This window comes from Heliconius melpomene, chromosome 16 (genome assembly GCF_056956725.1).
Source record: "Heliconius melpomene rosina isolate 202511_hmr_F chromosome 16, ASM5695672v1, whole genome shotgun sequence".
NCBI lineage: Eukaryota > Metazoa > Arthropoda > Insecta > Lepidoptera > Nymphalidae > Heliconius > Heliconius melpomene.
In genome coordinates this window covers 6,729,644-6,754,563 of record NC_140404.1, presented here as the reverse complement: position 1 = coordinate 6,754,563, position 24,920 = coordinate 6,729,644, and the positions used below count along the sequence as shown (strand labels likewise).

Sequence of the window (24,920 nt, the reverse complement as noted above, 5' to 3'; positions counted from 1 at the left end):
TTTTCCGTCCTTACACGGATATCATACTTAACTAGCCATATAGTAATAACCTATATAGATGGTTATTGATATTTTTATATTAATTTCACAGCAAAACACCTCTTTTGGAAATATAAAGGCACACAAGTCTACCGATTTTCAGAGATAAGCTTAACTCGTACCAAATACAGTAGTTCACGCACCGTGGCGTCCGATAGATCATTTCTACTAAACTAAAAAAAATTCACTAAATTGAAAATCGTTTTACGGCGCTAGAACAGCGTTAGTTCCGGAGTGTTCATCAAAATTGTTATTTCACATGCAGTTACAGATTTCAATTAAAAAGCTTTCGGATGGATTTGATTTTGAAATGTTTACATAGAATCATTCAGGAATGATGAACGTTTGACTCTAATATTGTAATCTATTTGTGGTTTAGGTTTATTTGTATTTAATTTTCGGTGGTAGCGTTTAGGTATTTAGCTGGTACATATATGCACAGAATTATGTAAACCCATAAATCCTATACACGGCGTATTGCAAAATTATAACAAGATATTTTAGCTTAGAAAAGAATTATATATAGAAAAAATCACATTAACATTTTTATATAGGTGCAATTCATGACAACTATCTTGTGAAATAAATAGCAAATATAAATATCCTCGAGTGGGACTCGAATCCACGACCTGTCGCTTTTAATGACTCTTTGTCTCCTGCGCTATGACTGGCTTATAAGCTAACTTATTATAATATATTAGTACTCAAGCCTTTAAAAAAACTAACAATCTATATCAGAAAGCAATATTTTGATAAAATCCACACTATTTGCTATACCGAACTTAAGAGCTTTACATTTCGAAGACTACCAGCAATATTTCCTAACTGATATAATCTCCCACCACCACCGCCCACGACCACTAATTACTTGCGGTCCGCATTTTTCATACAGATCACGGAACCAATGCCGATCGATGTGGAACTTCTGCTCGGAGCTTCGCGAAGAAATTGGAGGAATGTTAGCATTTCTTTTGGTATACGGTACTACAATACATGTATATATCAAAGAAATGTCTTTTATTAAGTGCTCTACTTGATATGTTCAATTTTTTTGCTATAATATAATTTTGCCATTAAATTTATCAAAATTTTATATTTTCATTTCTTCGCTCTAGTGTCGAAGTAACAAGGGCGGCGTTCATTTTCCGCCTAAGTTCGAGTCTGCAAAATGCATTACTAGTAGTAAGTTTAAGTTATACTTAACATATTCCTTAGTACACCTTTCTTCTTTAAAATAAATTTAGCTTAAATTCAAAATATATAAGAAGAAAAAAAGAAAACACCTAGATAGATAGTCTTTCATAAAAATTGTACAAGTACTTTCATTTGTACTGAGAAATGCATTATAATACAAAAAGCTCTTATTTCAAGGTAGCCGTAATTATTTCGTTCTTAACAAGTCATAAAGAAATACTAATTGCCTCGATACTCATTTGGTATTCTGTTTAAATAGTCACCCAGTTATAATTATTCAAAATGGAAGAGTGGAGAGTTTTTATCCATTCTTTTTGTCTGTTAATTATGTTGAAAATTGTATGTTATTATAAATTATAAAAAATGAGTTTCACGCTGTATCCCGCACACAGTAAGGTAGACAGAGGTTACGTAGTGCTAAAACACTCCATTGGACATTTTCCGCCAAATTCTAAAGGCGAAACTCAAAGCCGCCTTTAACCTCGAAACCAGAGCGAAAAAGTGAAAATATAAATTTAAATAAATAATTTAAAATTATATATTACGGAACTGAAAACATTTTTTTAAATATAATGGATAGCATGTTATTTATATACGACATATACAAACAAATTACATATATTTATTTATAGATAAAACATTTTTAACGTAGCGGGACTCAAGCTCGAGCGTCTTGGAAACCGTCCAACCGCCTTATCGAACTTCACATTGAAATTCTTTTATGCTTGATACAACATTTTCTTGTCAAGTTAAGGTTGAAGAAGCACAGATTTGAATCCCGACTCTCACTATGTGCAAATTGTTATTTGTGTGTAAATAGCAATTTAAAAATAAATAATTATAACTATGCTAATTTAATTGAGGAGGAGGAAGAAAGCACGGCGTTGAGTTCCGCCACTCAACAATCAATACAATGACTCCAGAATTCGGCAGAAAACGGGGAACGAAAGGTGTCTTAACAAGCGGCATACAGTGTGCAGCTACTATATACACTCGTATGTATACAATAGTCGGTCACAGAGACCGCGTAGATCCAAAACGTAAGGTGCATTGTTTTTGAATTAAAAAATGTTATCAATTAAAGGTTAAAATGATGAACTTCACACACATTCACCTACATATCATAGAATTGTATTATATAATAACTTTATAACTAACTTGGCATTCGAGCAAACAGCCAAAGAAATGAAATTAAACACTCGTAAGTAGTTTTCATCGCGTTCGCACGCTGAAAGACGGCTCCCCCGAGGTGCCCGCAATTGGCTTCGCCACCTTTCAATACGTTTTCATACATTGTTGTAGTAAAAGAGAGCTTTAATAAGAGAGTAACTAGCGATAGTGATTTTTGTGTAGGTAGTAGCTAAATTATATAACTGTAATAAATATCTATTGAATATATTATATACGAGTATATTTGCAAATAATGAAATTTCTTTTTTGTGTTAAGGATTTTTATAATAATAAAAAAAAATATCATCAAAAATCGTAAAAACATATTCATTAAAATCAAAAGGGCGGTTAAGTGCGAGTCGGTCTCGCCCACTAAAGATTCTGTACAAAATTCAAGATAGTAAATCGAAGAAAATAATAATTCATAAAAGGTGATTTACATAAATTTGCCGACACATGCACTTATTTTGTATGAAATGAACTACAAATATATATTTGTAATGATTTTTGTCTATAAAATACTTAAAAAAAAATAACTTTCCGTTTTTTCTTGATTTATATCTAAAGTATTCACTTCGTGCTAAATTTTATGGTTATAGAATTACGAATCCAAGTAACCATAGACTTGAATATTTAAACTCCACGCATTCTGCAGACAAATGGTCTTGACAGACGGAAAACAAAGTGATCCTATAAGGGTTCCGGTTTCACCAAATTAAAAAAATTACGGAATCCTAAAAATCTACACACATCACACAAAAAATTTACATTATCCACAAAATACCCTGTCAACAAAAGATAACACAAGAACAACACAACAAAAATAGAAACACGCGTAACTAACTACGTGCTAATTCGACCGTCTCTTGTCCCCGTTCGAGCCTCTACTTGTTTTCTTTTTGCACTTCAACAGCTCTCGGGTGCGTATGAACGAGCGCGGAGTGGCGTCGGGTGTAAATTGAAACACTTGCAAATTTACTCCATACATTATTCATGTGCCAAACACCCTCTCCGAGCCTGACACTTTCAGTTGACGCACATATTCGTGGAACTATAGACGTAGTAAGCCTAAATTGGGTAGTTTATGAGGACCTTCGAAATATATGTAAATACAGATGGAACCTAGTGTGAACACTCCGCTCTCCACTTTCCGCTGAATCACTCGCCACGTCTGACGTCATTGTTATCTATATCTATATATATAAAATCGAAAGGTCACTCACTCATCACGAAATCTCAGAAACTACAAGTGCTAGGAATCTCAAATTTTGCATAGGAGTTACTTATAGGACGTAGGTGCTCGCTAAGACGGGAATTTGCAATATTCGACTTCTAAGGGGTTGTTTTTGGGGTTGAAAGTTTGTATGAAATTTCGTTACTACAAATGCTAGGAATCTCAAATTTTGCATGGACGTCACTTATAGGATGTAGGTACTCATGGAGACAGAAATTAATAATAACGTAGTTTACGCAGGCGAAGCCGCGGGCGGGTCGCTAGTTATCTTCATATTTCATAAATCGATCTAGTACATATGCAAAATGGGTCAGTCATTATACATCTTACAAATGACTACCCCCCTAAGACGATGCAATAAGGAACCGGTTCAGGAACCCGCAAGCTGAATTATTCTGACCCTAATAAATTTGCCGAGTCAAACAGGCATTGTTAGACAAATGAGTTCTAAGATGTGCGGTGTTAAACATATTATTTAGAGGTGCTTGTTGCGACAGCTTATTTGTACAGCTGTAAATAAAGTTATTTAATAAAGCTTACGTATTTCCTTTATATTTTGTTGTTTTTGTTATATTTCTCCAAAGATAATTTTAATTGTATTTGCCAAAACATTTAAATTAATAATTAATTCATCACAAATAAGAAATGAAATAAACTTTAAAATATGTGAAATTTTAAAAATATTACTATTTTATGCATTACCTACATATTCCTACATTTATTTTCAAATAAAATTCAATTATTATTCGGAATACAAATTAAAAAAAGTAAAAAAAAAATCTCTCAATTACTTCTAAGTATTTTCCTTATTGGCGTACAAATTCACTGAAGTGATTAAATGCTGTAAAAAAAATTCCAGTCGACACGCAAATAAATTTGGAATAATAAAAGGGAATTCAGCCATAAAACCTACATAGGCGAGATGTTAATTTACAAAACACATTTGCCTTGGAGAGTTTAATGTAATTTCTTTCTCACCGAGGCGTTTCCTCAAATAAATTACAAGTGTAAAATTCAGAACAACAAAAGCGTAACAACAAAAGGCTCGCGGCTCGCAACATCCGGGCGACCCTTCCAAACTCAGCCTGATTACGGATTTCCGAAATAAGAAAAGAAAAACTCAACATGGCTTCTACCAAGTACTCCAAACAGACTACGAGTATTGTGGCATCAATGCAAAATTAACGAGCACAGAGAATTTAAAAAATAACTTACATATCTTTGTCTATGTTTTCAACGGAACGTTTCCTGGTTAACAGTAGATTGATCTGGTAGTCGACATAGTCGAAGAGATCTGGTTGTGGTTTGTAGTGTTTGACGTAGAGATGAAAACGGTGATCTGTGTGCTGCTTGTGCTCTGTGCGCACAACACTACTAAAGGGGGTACCTGGTGGAGTTGGGGAGCCGACATGTGAAGATTTTTTTGTTAATATAAACGGTCCTCTCCCTTCATCTAAGTACGAAGGTCGCACCTTCTTCCATAGAAACGGCTTGGTGTGTAGAGGCCCGTGATGCTTTGCTAGGTGACGAGTATTTTCCGTTGTCTTGGTTGGAGCTGTCAGTTCATACATTTCCGGTAATGAAAGATACCAATAATCAGCCCCATCACCTATTATTGGAAATAGCCGTTTATTTGAAAATCTTGGTCGATATTTTCTTATAAATTCGTTATATTTTCTCTTAAGCCTTTTCATATATTCTGTATATTGAATAGACTTAAGTAGTATTTCAAATTCCGATAGTTCGGAACTGGCCGATTCGGAATAAACGCCAGCACAGACGTATGTTCTAAGCAGATGATGCAATTTGAACACTACGAAAGCTAGCCACTGACGTGCTTCTTCTTCTAAGATATTTAAGATATCAGCTCGACTCTTAATACCGAACTCTGCAGCTTCAAGAGCTCTCCTTTCTCCGCGCTGTTTTACTATAGACAACCATCTCCGATATGACTGGTAACAGAATCGTTTTCGTCGGGAATAATATCCTCGCCAAAGAGCCTAAAACATTATAATTTTAAAGCAGTGAATTGAGCAATTTCAAATATTATTCTTTTTAGTTTGGTTCTTCTGTACAAAAACTAATTATTTACGTACAAGAAAGACTAATATAACTACGTGTTATTGAATATTACTGAAGGGATAATATAAAGTAGGGGTCTGTTAAAAACGTACGCAATTCCAGGGGTCCTAAAGTGATCCTCAGAGAGTACGGTGAAGGTATGTGCTGAACGCAGACTACATTGTTATATACCACAGGTTCTTATTAACCTTGTCTAAATTCTTATCTTTCTAAATTCTTACTACCGACATACATCATTTACATTACAAATTTTGAAAAACTAAATATTTTTCTATATATTCATATTTTTAAGATTAATTCTTATATATAATACATGAACTACTAAACAAACCTGTATAATTGTCGCGGCCCGATTGTAATGCTTAGCATCTTTGTTCATAACCGCTTGTCTCAAAGCCGCTCGGTACGCCTTACGAGCTCTGTGTACTCTAAATGCGCATTGTATTGTAATAGCATTATTTGATAGCCAAGTTATATGTTTCCTAATTAAGTATCCTCGTGCCATACGCTGTAATACTAGAACAGCCAGAAACCGTTGACGTCGCCTCCTTTCTGCAAGATCAGTCCTAACCTGAAGCTCATCATAGAATTTGCTGGGAACTTGCAGAAAATTGTATACGGTTGCCATTTTATTATGTTTAGGAAATATGTTATTGTTTTAATGTCAATTTAAAGTTGACATAATGTCACATTTATTGAAAAAAAAAAAAAAAAGTTACAGTCAGCCAGAATTCAAATAAGACATTTCAACATTTCCATTCAGAGTCGTAAACGTTTCATTTATTTGTCTCTGCGCAGTTAGCGAACACAGTTATTTTTTATTTGGCCCCTAAATCAATGTGGCTTACCCATTTTCTTTTCTCCCCCAAGGTATGATACCTACTAGTTCTATTCGTACTCGCTCATCCGCCCAGGTGTTCGTGTGAAACGCCATGAATAATTCAACGATCAAAATGGCAAGGTGTATGGCTGTTTATTTATTTTTCGTGAAAATTTACCGGTAATTTCCATATGTATGTATACAGAAAATATAACGTTGCGTTAAATTTGAATACTTGTATCTCAACATTTGTGAGGTTACAAATTAATTCCGAAGACATCTTATACAATGTGGTACACACTCCAATGTAAATATTTACGAAAGGAATATTTCTTAACAATATCACGTTCTACTTATGGATTTTAATTATATTGAAATAGAATTATTATTCATTTCTGAAGCAACTCTTTTGGGAAGTGGAGAGGAAAACGATGTAAATAAACAATTAATTATTAATAGCATCTGGGCGTTTCAGGAAAACGGAATAACAAGGGTGAGTTTTTAAACGATACAATGTTTAGTGGTGGATTGCAATTAAGAAGGTAAATTCGGATAAGGAAAGGTGCTTCAGAGAGCTTTACAAAAGGGGATAAAGAATGACAGTAAGCCGGAAACATTGAATTTTTTGTACATTTCCTTGTTGCAAGTGGGATTATGTTATCAAAATATATTTTCCTATCCATTCGTCTTCTATTGCCATTGTTGCACAGTCGGTGTAACTTAGGAACATGGTCACTAGTTCAAATATCGCCAGATAAATTTTATTACTTTTTAGTCTGGTTTAAATAACTAAATAGAAGAGATTTGTATATAATTAAAAGGTAGGTTTGAATACGATTAGGAGAGAAACTAGAAATAAATTTGTTCCATTATTATGTTTTATACTTTCTTCATTCTCATTGGAGTAAGCTAATATTATTGCAGTTTTATATTATTATTTAAAAATACATAAAAAATTCATAATAATATAAAATATAAAAATCCTAAATTATTTAACAGAAAAATAAATTATCTATGACCGCAATGCAGCCTCCACATTATATATTTTTAATGAAAAATTTATTCGTTGAAAAGATTCGCGAAACTCGTTTTTAATTTACAGTTAAAGTGTTTGAGAGTCTACGATGTAATTTATTTTTCTGATAGAATAAATATTCGGTGATTGAATTTATTGGAAAAGATATATATATGTAACAGATCTTTTATTTTTTTTCAGCTTCACCCTGTATCCCGCACACAGCAGGTTAAGTAAAGGGAACCTAGTGTTACGACACTTCGTTCCCACACAACGGATTATTTTATATAACGAAGCTGCTTATTTTATAAAGTTGATATTTAGAAAGAAATTACTTTCCTAAGCATAACTAAGATGAAATGGCATATTTGAAATTATTTATATAAATAATTAGGTTCATATATATCAGCAACTTTTTTCTTATTTAATGTAATTATTAGTTCAAATTATAATAAAGAATTCTTTTAAAATTACAACTATAAAAAAATCATTTCATAGTAAGTAAAAAGTGGTTAAGAAAAAAAATATTAATCAACATTCAACCCATACAAAAAAGCACCTAGTAGTTTTAATAATCAAATATATGCTGAGAACAATTGAAAAATTAAAGTACTGTATTTAGTTTCTATAGCATAATAGATTAACTTCTGAAAGCCAGAGTGGTAACAACAGTGTAACAAACGGGAACTGGTTCATGATATCGCATTTCACTGCCTGGCCCTTGTTTAGGTTTTACATCCATTATTTTGTATAAAAATAATAGTTTTCTTTGTTGCTGAAATATGAAAAGGCCACGTAGATTCTTTTCAATCTCTAATTTCTAGTATTAAAATATATTGTTGTAAACTTTTTTAATGATTTGAATGAATATGTTGAGTTTTTTGCCTTTGTAATAGAGATTCTAGCTTTCACCTACGTCTCTGTTGGCGTGGTTAAATACAACTTTAAGTTGTTTTTTTTTAATAAAGAAACAAATTACTTTTAAGTTTAAAACTTTAATTATAAAAAAGATTACTTTTGATATTTTATCTATCTTAATTAGTCAAAAAAGTTATAATATCTTTTTATACTACTTTTATATAATGAAAATAAAGCATATTTCATTCAAAAAAGCTATCATCAACAATTTAACACCAGCCATACAACAGACACTAAAAGACACCATACGACACACCAGCGCCAACAATCAGTTCCAGCACCGATCGTCAGCACAATCATTGATTCTCTTTGATTAAATACCATTCGAGCGCTGATTACAACAAATTTCCATCGCTTTGTAATTTGTCCCCCAAATTGGAACGTGCCTTTGGTAAATAACAATGTGACGTATGTGTTAAGTCGTGTTGCGTTATTACAATTAATTTATTGTACAATTTATTGTGCAATTTATTGTACAATTTATTGGAATGGATTTTTAATATTATGAATGTAATTGTTTTTGGTTGGATTCTGTAATGATTATGTTTAACTGCTTTGTTGGTGATTTGATGAATTTAAATTTGCATTTGATTTCTCTGTAAGTCACGTAATGTATCTGTATATAACAAATATAGATGAAGTACGTATTTGTAGAAAAGAATAAAAACAAAATCTTTAAGGCAAAACACAATTTTTTAAGTTAATTCGTGGAAAATCGTTAAAAGAGCAGAAAAATATCACAATTTTAATAAAGCAAAACATGTTTTACATGCATTATAATAAAAAAAAATCAGCTTCACGCTGTATCCCGCACCCAGCAGGGTAGGCTGAGGGAACCTAATGTTAAGACACTCTGTTCCCCACTTTTCGTCGAATTCTGGATATAATCCGCCAAATAATAATAAAATTAGAAAATATGTATAGGTACGAGTACTGTGTCATAATATTTCTAGCCGTCCTTGAATTCCACTACGCCACGAATGACCTCAAAATCCAGTACCTACATTAAACACCCCAACTTAAAATCCATAAACAAAAAGAATAAATTGAAATATTTATATCAATATCAATGAACAACTATACTGAATTCTAAAACAAAGACATAACTTTACTCTAGCAAATATTTAACTTATACAATTTCGAACGAAAAATAATATCGAAAACTAGTTCAAGTACTTAACAAACATTCGTGCTTGCCGCCCGCTCAACTAATTGTTTCGTAAACACTCGTATTAAATTTTATTCAGCGGTCTTCCTACTAAGCTTTCTTGCTAAAGTGCAACGTTTCTCCTTTTACTCCGCAATGGAGAGAAAGGTGTAGTATTCACTAATAATAAAATAACACTTAGATATTGTGCACAATTCCGAGCTATATGAAGCACTAAAGTGCTTCGCTAATTACAGTACACGCCTCTGTAAGAGCTGCATTGCGGGGTTTAAGTAATTTTCGTTAATATCTTTAACTACAAGTTAAATTTGAGAATCTAGAAGTGGATTATCGTTTCGTAGTTTTAATAATATTAAATTTGAAACTTGAAACTTGTTTAAATGTGTTCTTAAGTGGTAGCTAGCTTAGTAATTTTAATAGTAATAATTGATTTAGTTAACATAATCAAAATGTTATTACAAATTAGTTGAGAAGCGCGTGGACGATATTTGAGATATACGGGTCCAAGTTCCATTTCGTTCAAGTTTTAAAACGTTTCAAAAAGTGTTGCAATGTTGAAAGTTTATTACTTTTACTTACTTTTCTACGGTGTTATTGTTAAAAAAATAATTGAAGTCGATGCATGTGTTGGAAATAACTATTCCTATTTAGAATACAAAATCTCGTATATTCCAAAACAGATTCAATTTTAACAATTTTCAACGAATCAATTTAAAATTTCAAACTAAAACAAATGGTTTGCCATTTCTATTTCACATGTGATGAAGTTTTATTTATATTATGGAATGGTCAACTCGATGGATTGAAGCTGTATATTTTGTTAACTCACATATAAAAAATTAATATAACATACATGTCTATGTATGTATATCCCAAAATTAAAAACATACTAAATATAAATATTCTAAACAATATCTTTCTATTTTAAAAAGTAATATATATTTTGAGGAAACGAAAATCATATGATAATACTATTCCGATTCTCTGCTTCTCTAACTTATTAACAAACAAAAAAATCAAACGAACTGATAACATCCTCTTTTTACAGAAGTCGGTTAAAATTAGTATTTTAGTAAAAACGCTAACATAACATCCTAAGTACACAAAACTTTATCTAAAGCATACCTAAAGCGTAAAACTTCAATATAAAAACTGTCACGGCCCGTCACCTGGCGGTATCTTTAAAACAATTTCACTTTTTGTATCGTAACTCATGCGATATATCTTGAAAGTGATGAGGGCCAAAGAAAACTCCTTTATTCTTACCTCCTTTGACCCGGTCACCTCTGAAGTTTGCGAACGAGAGCCGTATTGCGAAATGTCTTGGTGAAGATCAAAACTTTCCTTTTTTTCCTTTTTTGGCAAATTTTCATAGCTTTCAAAGGTATTTTACAATCTCATTTTGCTAAAAATAAAGATTATATTATATTTTTTGACATAGCAAGGCCACACAGTTTTGAAATAATTAAATTATTCAAAAGTTTATATTACTAAACAAGTTAAATAATAAAGAATAGTATTGTTAATTGACAAAACTATCACAAAAATCTTTCTTTTTCCTAAAAAAAAAATATTGCCGCCACAATTTTATAATATTTTTTATATATTTGAAAATTTTATTTAAAATTTATATCTATTATTGCTGGATTTTCTATTACGATACTAGAAACGATTTTCCAACGCGTATCGCAAATACGCGTAGCAAGCGGTGTGGAAGAACACAATTAGTGCATACTTCACAATCCCCGTCGCTGTTAATAGAAACCTGTGAATATTGCATTGACGATACACGAACGGTATTTTATATGGTAGTTATACACTATTTAGGGTATTTTTTAAAAACTTCTCTTGAAATTGTCTTTCTAATTCGTTACTTTAGAATATTCTATGCTTTTTAATTATTTACTTAGTTTAGCTTAATCGTAGATACTACGTTCGTTCGGAGTAAAATATTTTTTTATTTACTCCATGCCTATCCTGATGTATCCCGCATACATCAGGATAGGCAGATGGAACCTAGTGCTAAGACACTCAGTTCCCCATTTTCCGCCTAATTCTGGAGGCATTGCGTGTTGAGTTACGTCACTTAGCAGCGAATAAAATGGAAATATTAATTATTTAACTTCCTCAAGTGGGAATCGAACCCATAACCAGTCGCCTTTATAATCACACTTTGCACCAACACTACAACTGGCTTCATCATCATCATTTAGACAATTTCAATGGTTAATGCAATACACTCGTAAAATAATTATATTACTAGCACAGTAAATATATGACGATACTAAAATATCAATTTGGTATCGCAAATTTCGTCTACGAACCCAGGAGCAGACGATAAGCCTGTTAACCGCAATAATTCAATACGCCCACGTCGTGCTGCAAGAAGCAAGCTGCATCTACACTTATGCAGACTTATGTAATAAAAGCTATACTAAATTGAATTTACTCTAGTACTTTACGAGGTGCCAGACCTAACTGGGAGATGGAGAAGCATAAAAATGTCATAATTTTATATGCAACAGATAGAATTTTATGGCACGGACTGCGATGTTCGTTGTAGATATGACAGTATTTACGATAATATTCTGGAGAGGTATAAACGTAAGTATATTATTAAAGTGTGTTTACTTTTAAGTTATTAAATCATATCTATATTATTTATAGAAGATTCTACGAAAAATTAGATTTTGAGATGATTAAATTTTGAAGTATTATGTTGAAGCTAGATGCCAGTTGTAGTGTAGAGGCGACAGTGTATGACGCGATATGTAGGTTCGATTCTCACTCAAAGAATGAAACATTTATTTTTAATTTCTTCGCTTTGGTAACGAAGCAAAGCATGGTATTGTCTGAAACTCAATACACAATGCCTCCAGAAATTATTTAAATTCTCTGAAATAACACAATAAACTACAGATTTTACATGTTAAAGTAGAATAAAGAAATTTTATAAATATATATATATTTAATATACTCAAAGTTAAACATACAAAAGACATTGGCAGTCACAAATTAAATGCCAAGTAAATATATTCTCACCCTATAATTACACATCCCACCCTGAACTTCGCGGAAAAATCTGAACTTCCCCCGCATTCAGAAGTTCTTATCGTCTAGCACTACCTTTACGTCTTAACTGGGTTAAAGAAAAATGAAAAGTTTCGCAATATGCTTCTCGATAAAGTTTGTGATGCAAGGTATTCAGTTATAACAGCTTCTAGTGAAAATTCTGCTGAAGACGCTTGCCTTCACTACCAGCATTTTGTACAGTAATGTTATGAGCTAAATGATGAAATTCCACTTCGGGTGTGTAATAAATATCTTCCTTATAAGTTTTAAGTAAATATTTTAAATCTCTTTCAAGAGATTTTACGATCAAAATGACGGAAAAATATGTTTACCATTCGTAAAATATTTAGTCTTACATTAAAATTATAAAAAGTTATATAAACAATATCAGCACCTAAGAATTTCTATATTAGCTTGATAAGAACGTATGACTTAGCGGAGAAAGTGTTTAGACTGCTTCCAAGAAGTGCGGATACAAATCCTAAGCATTTTGTTAAATAAATATTTTATTATATATTTTTTTATTTTATTCATTTATTCATTCAATGAGTAAATGAAAATATAAATAATTAATGAACACTTCATTCACTAGCCTATTCAATAACTATTACCGACATAAAATAAACGCACCTAATTGAATTCGAAGAAAAAGAAAGGTAAAGATACCATTCTATATTCCATAGAAAAAAAAAATAACAAAATTGTTCATGAAGACGAAATGGAATCAAAGGAATTTTCGTGGCTCATTTAATTGATAGACTCTTTGAAGATGTTTTTGAAGGCACTTGACTGTAATACACGTAAATACTCAACCTTTCTCATATTTTTATATTCAATGACCGTGGAGTGGACCAATCAGAGAACGAGGCTTAAACTGGGGGTATTTTGAGCTAAAAGATGGTCTGGCATTTATATCATTTGTATTAATTATATTTTTTTAGCTTTACGGTGTATTCCGTACACAGTAGGGTAGGCCGAGGGAACCTACTGTTGAGAGACTCAGTTCCCCATTTTCCTCCAAATTCTGAAATCATTACGTATAGAGTGGCGAAACTTAACGCCGCGCTATTCTTCGACACTAGAATAAAGAAATGAAAATATTTTATTTGTTAAGTTTATTTTATAATTTCCCTTGTTTTAAAAAAATCTATTTAGCTATTGTACTAAATAATGAATAGTTACATACTATTATAATAATTTTATTCCATTGAATTGAATTGAACTTCCGGAATAAGCCAAAGGAGTTCAACTTTGTACTCGTTTTGTAAAAAATATTGGGGAAAGTAAAAATAGAAGTGTATAAGTAAGCGTGAATGAAAGGACGGAATTTTCGGCCGTCTAGATTTTTACCGTTTTTAAAATCTAGGAAATTCAAGAATTTTAAAAAAACCTAATCAAAAAAAAATATATTTGAAGATTAAACCTTAAGTCACTACACTACGCTTCACTATGAAATGCTGAACAGAAAAGTTAACGCATTCTTTCTTCTATGAAATGAAATGCTTATTTTGCTTTGGCTCTCTTTGAACATCGTTGGATTCGTAAATGGAAATATTTCCAATATCTCATAGGAGAGAGCATTATATGAATAGCGCGTAGTTTAAGTAAAAGTTTCTTAGCGCATTTTTTTTGTATCGTTCCCATTTTTACTCTTGATAATTACATACATGTATAGCAATAAAAACAACTATGAAAAGATAATAGATAATAATAGATATGTAATAACAATATATGTTAGTAACATAATAATGCTATAGATATAATATATTTCTTTTTTATTTACTACTGTTCTAAAAAAAATTCGTTACCTTTTTTCTTTATAGGTTGGCAGAGGGAACCTAGTGTTAAAACAATCCGTTCCCATTAAGACCCTTTTGTTCCCCACTATACGTCGAATTCTGGAGGCATTGCCTATTTTTTTGCATAACTCAACGCAGCACTGTAATAAAATTAGACATTTTACTGTCACCTAACTTAACAATTACCATACAATTCAAAAAGCCCTAAACGCGACAGACGAACAAATCCCTACACAGTATCGACAGTTAAACTTAACGCTCTTTAGTTAGACTAGGGGGCATATGATGAATACCGGCTTTATGATGGAAATTTAATGAGCATGCCGAGGGAGGGCTTTAAAAATCTACTGACCATTACAAGATAAGGGCCGTCTGAATGCACTGTCCACAGCTCGTATTCTAAACGGTGCCTCACATCCAATTCAGTACTTGGAGAGCTGGTGCTGATGATTTCAGTTCAATTATTGTGTTTTTTGTTGCTTGGAAAATATGAAAAATAGGTAAAACAATAATAGGACGTACGTAGCGTCGTTGTTTTTTTTATTTCAGATTAATTGAAATGGAATGGTTGATTGATTTTTACGGATTTGATAGGTTTTTTTTTATGTTTGATTTAATAGTATAATTTATTTTATACTGTTATTTATTAACATATTGTTTTAGTTTCGCTCTGAACCCTTACATAGGAGGAAGGAACATTGAAACCTAGTGTTAAGATATTCTCTTCTCCATTAAAACACTTCCGTTCCCCACTTCTCGCCGAATTTTTGAGGTATAGCATACGGTAGAGTGGAGGAACTCAACGCCACGCTTTGCCTTGTTACCAGAACGAAGAAATAAAAAAGCAACACTATTTCAATCTCACGAATGGGAATAGAATCTCACAATCATTGTGTTTGTCGCACGCTTGTGCACCTGCTCTACGACAGACTCAGAAAGGAAAAATTAAAATTTCTACTTTCTGTCAATTTTAGAGATGCGAGTGTAGTGCGCCTTTATTTTTAACTTTTATTTATTGTGTAAACGTGGTACTTGTGGGTTCGATTCTCACTCAGGAGAATGATTATAATTTAAAAATACCGTTAGTAATAATTCATCCCCTTTGGGGATCAAACTCACACCAATTACGTACAAAGTCAGATACTCTTCCACTTCGCCACTCAGGGCCATCCTTGAAACATTATACTACATTAATTACACGCTGTTAGACTTAAAATATACACATATTATATAAATATATAATATAAATATATCTACAACAAAGAAAAATATACGAGAACAAACGAGGTTTATTGATAAAGCCAGAGTTTTATGGAACTCTTAAAGGGTAAAAGCAGATTGCAAATTTAATGAGATCAGCGTAGGATAATGGGGGGCGTCTCTTTTTCAAGCCAGACCGATGTTCAAAGACTCACCGCAGATTTCTTTGGCTTCTCGTTCTGTTGCTAGTTAGCAACGGTACCTCCGTTGCTAAATAGCTACTTCTGTTTTACATTCACTTGTTATTTCTACAATGAATTTAATTGATTTTGCCGTAGTTCTGTAGGGCTTTCATGCCAATTTGTCTTTGTTATAGCTGTTTAATTATACAATAAGTCTTTTTTTTTATTATGTTTACGCGTTTTTAGCATTTGAGTTGTATTTCATTATAAAATTGAGAATGGATTTAAAGTGATGTCACAGTAGTGACAGTTAAGTATTAATAATTATAAAAAAAATATTTGCAATTTTTGTTAAATTTAAATATTACTACAAAAAAATTAGATAATTATGTTGCTGGTAAAACAATGCCTTTTTTTATTTGTTTTTTTGCAAAAATGTTATAAAAAATATTCAAATTAGCACTGATTCCAAAAATATGTAATTTAAAAAATTACATACATATATTATCCTTATATTTTCAATGTATTATTTAAGTAAGAAAATATACTATATATGTAAGGTAAAAGCAAATTTTAAGATATAAATCACTGTTGTTGGTTAAAGCAACTCGAGCCAGTGGTCAAAATAACTTCAGTGTTGCGGACACGTGATTAAATTACGGACTATTCGGACTAGGCAAGCTTGGAACGGCAGTAATTATATTAGGTGCAAGCATTGTGACTATAATATAGCCTGAAAAAAGATTTCTCATGCTTAATATTATCATAACGGAGTGTTACAACACTAGGTTCCGTCTTCCTACCCTGATGCCTGGTGCGGGATACTACGTTACGCCAAAAAAGACCTCTCTTTATGTGTGCATTCTACCGAAATTAAAACAGTTTAATTTCGAAATTTCAAATGATATAATTTTACGCTGTATTCCACAAATAGCAGAGTAGGCCGATAAAACTTAGTGTGAAGACACTCCGCTCTCTACTTTCCGCCGAATTACATGAACACACTTTGCCTTCACTGGTGTCAAGGAATCAAGGAAAGTCAAGAAGCGAAGAAAAGAAAACATTAAATATTTAATTTTCCTCGAGTGAGAATCGAACTCACAACCTGTAGCATTTACTCAATTTTAATATACAATTAATTATTATTAACGTGATTTAATTTAAAACCCCAAAACAATAAGAAAAAAAATTACAAACGAACAGTATTTACGTATCTAAAACACACCAGCACTGAGGGCTTATCAAAAGACTTAGTTAACAGATATTTTTTGCATCCCAGCCAGTGTAATTAAAAGGAGATTTCGCCTGCATTGTTTTACACAGTGGCCCATTGTAGAATACATATAGCCGTTACGAAAGGGAAAACGAGATAAAGCGGCTGTAGCACTTATTTTCGGTGAATTACGACATGCTGACATATGGTTAAGGAGCTTTTGCGAGTGTGCGTCGTTTTTTAGGGGTTCTCCACTTTAAGACTTCCGAGCCAGACTTGGTTTAGGCAATTTGAATCTATGTATACTAAAATCAATCCTTAAAAGGTTTTGGTGGTCGTTTATGGGAATGTATGAGTACTTAACGTTTGGGACTCATACAAAATCTAGCGGCATTCTATTCACGCCAATTTTGCTGGTACAACGAGACGCAAAGGGGGTTTCAGTGAAATTCGCTTTGTCCTATGTGAGTAGGATCTTACTGCGTCATACCGGTCGTCAGTCTCTAACGTTATGAAAATAAAGTTTAAAATGCTGTAAAAGTTATATATTTAATGGGCCAGCATTCGCGCATGGTCCGAGCCGTCTCGTCGCAACCTCTCAAGCGTTTATGCAACAGAGTATACAGAACTTGGACAAGCGACCACTTAGGTTATATATATGGTAGGGTAAAGGATGTTTTTGCTGGACTACTAATAATCTTCTGGATAATTAAAGTAAAAAATATCATGTTTTTTGTTATAATAGTCCATGAAACCGTAGTACAGAGTAGAGAGATGAGACAGTAATTGTTAGTGTAAGTGCGAGGGTAACGGGTTCAATCTTAACTTTTACAATTTTTGCAACTTATAAAAGTCGACAAACTTGAACGTAATTTAAGTCTGTGATCGTTTTTATTCGTAATAAATACATAATTTTTTTTTTCGAAAATTTCTCTTTATTTGTTCTACAAGTTCGTATTTCTTGCCAAATTTTGTAATTGCAAGTCCACGGGAAATATCCTATAGGTTTGATTATGCGAATATAGATGACAACTTAATTTTGCAGGCGTATGCACTCATTTTGAATAGAACTACATTTTTTAATGATTTTTACTATAATATTTTTTTACTTTCCCTTATTAGTATTGTAGGTTCTCATTTCGTGCTAAATTACATAACTGTAGGTTCGTGGTGGGTACCCCATAGATTTTGATTGCACGGCGAATTTCATACAAATGCAGCGAACATACGCATAAATGATCGTATCTTTTGATTGCATTGATTTAGAAGTTTCATTTTTTGTACTCCAAGGGACCGTAGATTTGAATATTAGATATTAATTTTTGTTTAATACTTCTACGCGATTTCATGAACAACACAACAAAGTGATCCTATAAAGGTTCCGCTTTTTACTCTTTTAAGGTACGGAACCCTATAAAAAACATATAAATCTTAATAAAACTCTCCATTTAATAAACATATCTATCTCGCTTTCAAATCAAATTATAATTAATTAACAACGTCAATAAGATTGTTTTCAAAACAACTACTTGTACCTGTAAATTATTTGTATTCAAATTGACTTAGTATTTCCAGTTTAATTGGACACGGTGTCACTGGAGAGGGCTCAATTGTTGAGCTTTGCTTAGCAAAAGCCTATTTCCAAAACACCTTAGTTAATTATTATTAAACTTGATTGCAAACTGTATATGCGAGGGTTCATATCTTAATAGGATAAGGATTTGTAGGTAAAATTTGTATCTAACTAATAAATAATAATAATAATTTAAAACATATTAGCTAAAATTTAAATTTATAATAAAATATATATATATATAAATTTTTAATTTAATTTTAAGAGCTTTTAGATTTTTTATTATTTTACTATTTAAGATAACAAACAAAATTAAAGGAGAAAAATTAGTCAAAACAAAACAAAATTACGTTTTTTAGGCTCGTTAAAGTAAAAAAAAACATAGAAACGTTACATTCTTGCAAAAAATCTGGCGATCCTTCATCAATTTCTCCAATTTTCATCAAAATATTCTCACAAATTTTCAATTCAATACATTTTCTAAAAAAATCATAACTGTCAAATATCAAAGCTCGATCTACAAATTAATTCATTATTGCCACTCGAGAAAATAATTTGTCCAAATTGGTATCTAATATTAGATATATAAAATCGAAGCAAATACAGTGAAAATACGGACAAGCAAACATTTATTATTTAATATTAAACACGAATAAAATTTATTTACTACTAGCTTTTAATTACGTGATATAAAACCAACCGCCGCAAGCGATCTGTGTTTGAGTTAATTAATCATTTATTATAAACTAATTAACATAAATATTATCGTATCGAGTGGCACTCGCAGTACAGTAGTACAGTGTGAGTGTGAACTCAACTATGGTTACGGGTTCGAACTCTGAAATTGGCAATATTAAGCAATAACATTGTATTATATTATCTAATAAAAAAAACAGCTGTTTTAGAGCCAACTAATTTCGCTTAAAAATAAAGTATATACTGAAATCTACGGGTTTATCTAAGCTAATTGTAAGCGTTAAGTTTCCGCTTATAATATAATATATGTCAACAAAAGCTAAATATTGACACTAAAGGCCAGTCGTGGCGCAGAGATACAAATTGTGACAAGGCTTAGTAATTATGAATTGTGTAAATATTAATTTAAAATGTAAATTTCCATTTCCAACTGAATGTCTTAATATTAGATTTTAAATGTCTCAACATTAGATTCCCTCTACCTACCCTACTATACCAAAGTACCAAAGCAATTTAAGTTAACAATAGTATTTCTCGTACTGCAATAAAAATGCATAGCAAAGCTATTAGCCGTTACGTAGCGTAGTGCAACGTAACGGACCGATCGGTACCAGTCTCAGATCTCGTTACGGATACTTCCATCAATCTTTCTTCCATAGCATTGTTGTGTCCATCGGTATCGAGTTCAACAGTATGTTGCTATATAGTTTGTCGATAGTGTTTAGCTTTTCCGTTTTAAGCGAAATTTCGCTTAATAAAATAATATTTCAATTTTCTAGTAGAATATGGTTATAATATAATAGAGGCCAGTGGTGGGGGGCAGAAGCATGTGGCTATGAACGTGACAGGTCGTGGGTACAATTCCCATTCGAGGAACTGAAATATTTTCATTTCTTCGCTCTGGTGTCGAGGCAAAGCGCGGCAGTTAGTTCTACCACTCAACATGTAATTCTTCCAGATTTCTCCGTAAAATGGAGAACGGAGTATCTTAACACCAGTTTTATAAATAGTATACAGTGTATAATGTAAATTAAAATATATTATATATGAGTTAATTTTGTTCATAATATCTATTTTAAATCATTTAAACTATTTAGAAGATATTATGAATTATTATTCTCTACTACGCATACCTACCATATTTCATTCACACTATAAACCTTTTAACCTAGATGTTCTGTTTTGAAAAAAAAGTGTTAATAGCTCAAATTACTTGCTAAATAAAAGTGCAGTAAGTAAAATATAAAGTACATAATTTTGTTAAAAGCTGAAGTAAAAACTGGTAAAATAGTCTTTTGTTCTCAGCTACAAACTTCTGTAGGCACTTATAATAGCTTCGCGGAGTAGCATATTAAAATAGCTTTGTTTTTCAACGAGTTACCCTTAACTCAAATTATTTTTTTAGCTGCTATAGCAGGGTAGGTGGAATTTCCGAGAAATTGCGTGTTTAATTTCGGAGTTGAACGCCGTGTTTGTGAATATATGTGCAATAAAAAAATATTATTTATTCTTCCAAGTGGGAATCGAACAAAAGTTGATTTCAAAACATTAAACAAACTAAATCGTTGAGAATTTAAAACAAATACGTTCCTGTAACGAATGTATTGTTCTCTTAGTGCTAAAAGGAAAAAAAAGCCACTGGCAATATAGCTCCTCCGCTGAACCGCAGGAATTGCTCTGATGAACGAGCAATGTGCTTCTATTAGCAATATCTTTTTTCTCCTGTTAGTGTAGTGACGTGAACAGTTTTACAAGAAATAAGAAACATCTAACGAAATAATAACGTTATAACATTTATATTTGTACTTTTATTACATTTTACAAGCAAAATTATATTGAACCTGTAAAGTAAAAATTGAGGCTAGGCTACACGACTGGTTGTGGGTTCGATTCCCTCTAGAGGAAATGAAATATATATATTTTTTTCATTTCTTCGCTCTGGTGTCGAGGCACCGTTTAGTTTCGCCACTGCCTACAGAATTCGGCGGAAAATGGAAAACGAGGTGTCTTAACACTATCGTCCCTCTGCCTCCCTGCTGTATGCGGGATAGAGCGTGAAGCGGATTTATTATTTTTTTTTAATTTAAAATTGATAAAAACAAAAAGGCATATAAAAATATATATATTTTAATCAGTTGCGGAATTTTAATTGTATTGTAAATTAAGATGGCAACATTATATCATTGGATTCTAGGAATATTCGTTTGGGCGGGCGGGTTAATCCGATTGTTGTCGGGACCCAATATCCAATTACGATTTTTATTAACCCTCATTATTATTGATTGCGTGGATTTACATTCTCGATTGACTTAATGGAAAGTATGATCGGTTTGTTTTAAATGGTATTGTTTTTATTCATTTAATGGTTCGCTAAGCTTTGTTTTAACGTGAAATGTGTAATTTTTGTTATAGGATTTGAAAAGAAGTTCTGAGTTAGTAAATAATTTTAGTAAGGCTACGTAAAATTTTAAAAATTGTATTTTTAAAGAATACATAATAGAAAAAAAGAAGCCTTCTAAACTTTTCTTGCGCTTTACAACATCTATGCAGACAACTTTTATTTAATGTAGAAAATAAATAACAGTTATATAACTAGACTAGTGGACCCGTACGCGGCTACGCCCGCTTGAACTATTTATGAAATTATTTTCAGTTTTCAATAGAGAGATGCGTTAAGCAAGCTCATTTTGGGTGACGTTTTCTAACAATAAACTTTGCAAATCGTTGCTTAGCAACGGCGGTTGTTATAAACATGGCGGAATAAATTGCATGTCAAATTAATAAGTATTTTAATATATTGATATATATCGAAAATATTACAAATATGAGAAAAAAAGTATCCTATGTTCATCCCGGGCACCTCAAGTATCTCTATATGAGTATTTTATCACAATTAAATTAGCGGTTTGGGCCTGATTGCGTAAAAGACAGACAGACAGACAGACAGAGTTACTTTCGAATTTATAATATAGGTATGGATTGTTCAAATCTTAAATATACAAAAAATATTGTCAAAATCAATCAAATTCACTTTGAAATTTTTGTATTTAGAATATATTATTCTTCATATTTTTTATTACTTTATAAGCTTAACAATATATATTACGTTCCATATAATTAATTAGTAGCATAGTATAGCACTGTTGAGGTCTGCCAATCAACACGCATTGCATACAGTGGAAATGGAGAACGGAATATCCTAACACTAGGTTCCCAAGTACTGTCTGCATGCCTTGCTTTGATACTACGTGAGTCTATACAAATAATTAAAAAAATATATAATAGTTTCCAAATCCAGTATACAAATGGCAATCTCTCCTTCTCTATTCCGCTCTCATTTATCATTAAGATAATTATCTTTAACGTCTCAGTCCATTGGACTAATTAGTTATCCCCAAAAAATTGAGGATAATTGTTGGGAGCGATTGCTTGGATTTATTCTTCTTAAAAGCTTCCCACTGATAAATTGAGTGCCACTGGTACTCTGCCAATGTTTTCTTTTCTATCTTCTCGCGGACTACAATAACAATTGTTTACTTTAATTTCCTTAGAAAAAAGTTTTCCTTTGTTAGAACTGATGTTTAGAAGAGAAAGATAAGTGTTTGTGTAACTTCGCAAATAAACCCTCATAAAAGACGCATTGAAATTATATGTGATCGAATATCTGAGAAAGCCTGACATGGAGTCGTACGTGTAATAAATATTTTTTTTACACCGTTTACCTGATAAAGTTGTTACTAATCAATAACGTTTATTTTTTTAGCACAAACGGATTTTAAAAAATATACTTTATGAATTTCGTAACCTAATAAACACTATAATACTAACATTATAACTGTTTTTAGTTTCACAGAGTTCCACACCTGGGTGCTTAGTGTTGAGACACTCCATCCCCATTAGAGGCTTCCATTTCCCACTTTCCACCGAATTCTGAAGAAATTGCGTGTAGAGAGGTGGAACTTAAAATCGCGCTTTATTTTTTATGATAAGAAGTAACTAATTTAATAAAAATATTAACTTCATTACTTCTTATTAACAAACTTTGAAACTTTTCAATGACAAGACTAACGACTTCTACAACTAGTGATTATATTCTACATATTCATATTTACTGAATTATTATATTTATTTAATACCTACATATACTGAGCTCAAAATACATGAATAATTTATATGAAGTTAATTCGTTATATTGGTTGAGATGTACAGAATAGTATTTCGTCTCTGGGGCTATTGTGCAAATACAATCTGGGTTTGCACTTCAAACAACACCTAATTATTCAATTGTTGAATATTATTATAGGATACGCCTGACGGCGCAGCCATATCGTGATAGTCTAATGCTGAAATTATTGAATTATGCTCATGTATGTAAATTAAATTTACGGTACGGCTGTGTTGAGATACCTTTGTTTATGTTGTAATAGATAATGTCCAATTGTATTACATAAGTGGAGGGGAGAGGAGTGTTTTGACACTAGGCTCCCTCTGTCTAGTCTGCTATATGCAGTGTGAAGCTTATATTATACTAGCGACCCCCTTGCGGCTTCGCCCGCTTTTATTATTGGATTATTCATATAATATATGTTTGCAAAGCACTTAAGATAATGTGAAAATTAATTAAACTCTAATGCAACCCGCATTTTCGTAGTTTCAATAAGGATTTTCCAATTGTTTTACTCGGCAGGGATTTTTTAGTAGGTACCGTAATTTTAAATCTGTGCTACTAATCTTTTCAAGTACTTATTAAAATATATTTAAATGACTATTTTTAGATAGTTAAATGACTATTTTTAAACGGAAGAAATTATAAACAAAACCTACCTACTAATAACTACTACAAAAAATATGAAATCAAATATATCGCGCTGAAATAATACATTCAATTCCAATTATCCAATACGTGCAAACGCATCTAAATCTTCGTTGCTATGCCCCTATAGCGGGCGGATTTTTTTTCAAGCTTGTGGTTAATGCTGAAGAGGGTATTCTGTCCCTGATGAAAAGCAAGCACTACGTGGCTGCCTGTGAGGAAAATTAAATAGAATGCATTGGCCGGGAATCGAATCCGGGCCGCCCGCGTGGCAGGCGAGCATTCTACCACTGAACCACCGATGACTTCTCATAACGCGCTTGTATAAGCAAAACGTCGCGGGGCGCGTTTCGCAGCAAAGATGTTTTGATATTGTACCAACCTCTAAAGTACTTATTAAAATGAAAAAACAGTAAAAGACAGTTTTGATCTACATTAAATGGCCAACGTAACTAATATACTTATTTATATGCTGAGAGTAAGGGATAAGTGAAACTTGAGTCGGCATAGCTGATGAGTCAACGGCGTGATGTATCAACAATTAAATGCGTTTTTCTCTAAAACTATTCGCAATTTCGAAATAGTGTAAAAAACAAATTTTATCTTCGTTTAACGTAGAAAATTAATAAAGTATTTTAAAGGATAAGGATTAATACCATTATGGAAAAATATCCCTCACAATAAAAAATATATTGAAATTACTATTTTTAAACAGAAATATGATCACTACAC

The 24,920-nt window shown here is 32.0% G+C and overlaps 2 protein-coding genes across 3 annotated transcripts in view; both read right to left on the bottom strand.

Annotated features, from left to right (window-relative positions):
- Sema2a (Semaphorin 2a) overlaps nucleotides 1-24,920 on the bottom strand; it is a 301,672-nt gene that overhangs the window by 234,568 nt on the left and 42,184 nt on the right. The gene's annotated exons all lie outside the window — the stretch shown is intronic.
- Nucleotides 4,849-6,347, bottom strand: LOC146530846 (spermatogenesis-associated protein 17-like). Its single transcript, XM_085199509.1, has 2 exons — nucleotides 6,051-6,347; nucleotides 4,849-5,637 (listed from the first exon to the last, which is right to left on the bottom strand). Exons 1-2 carry the CDS (start codon nucleotides 6,345-6,347, stop codon nucleotides 4,849-4,851), a joined length of 1,086 nt encoding a protein of 361 aa, XP_085055635.1.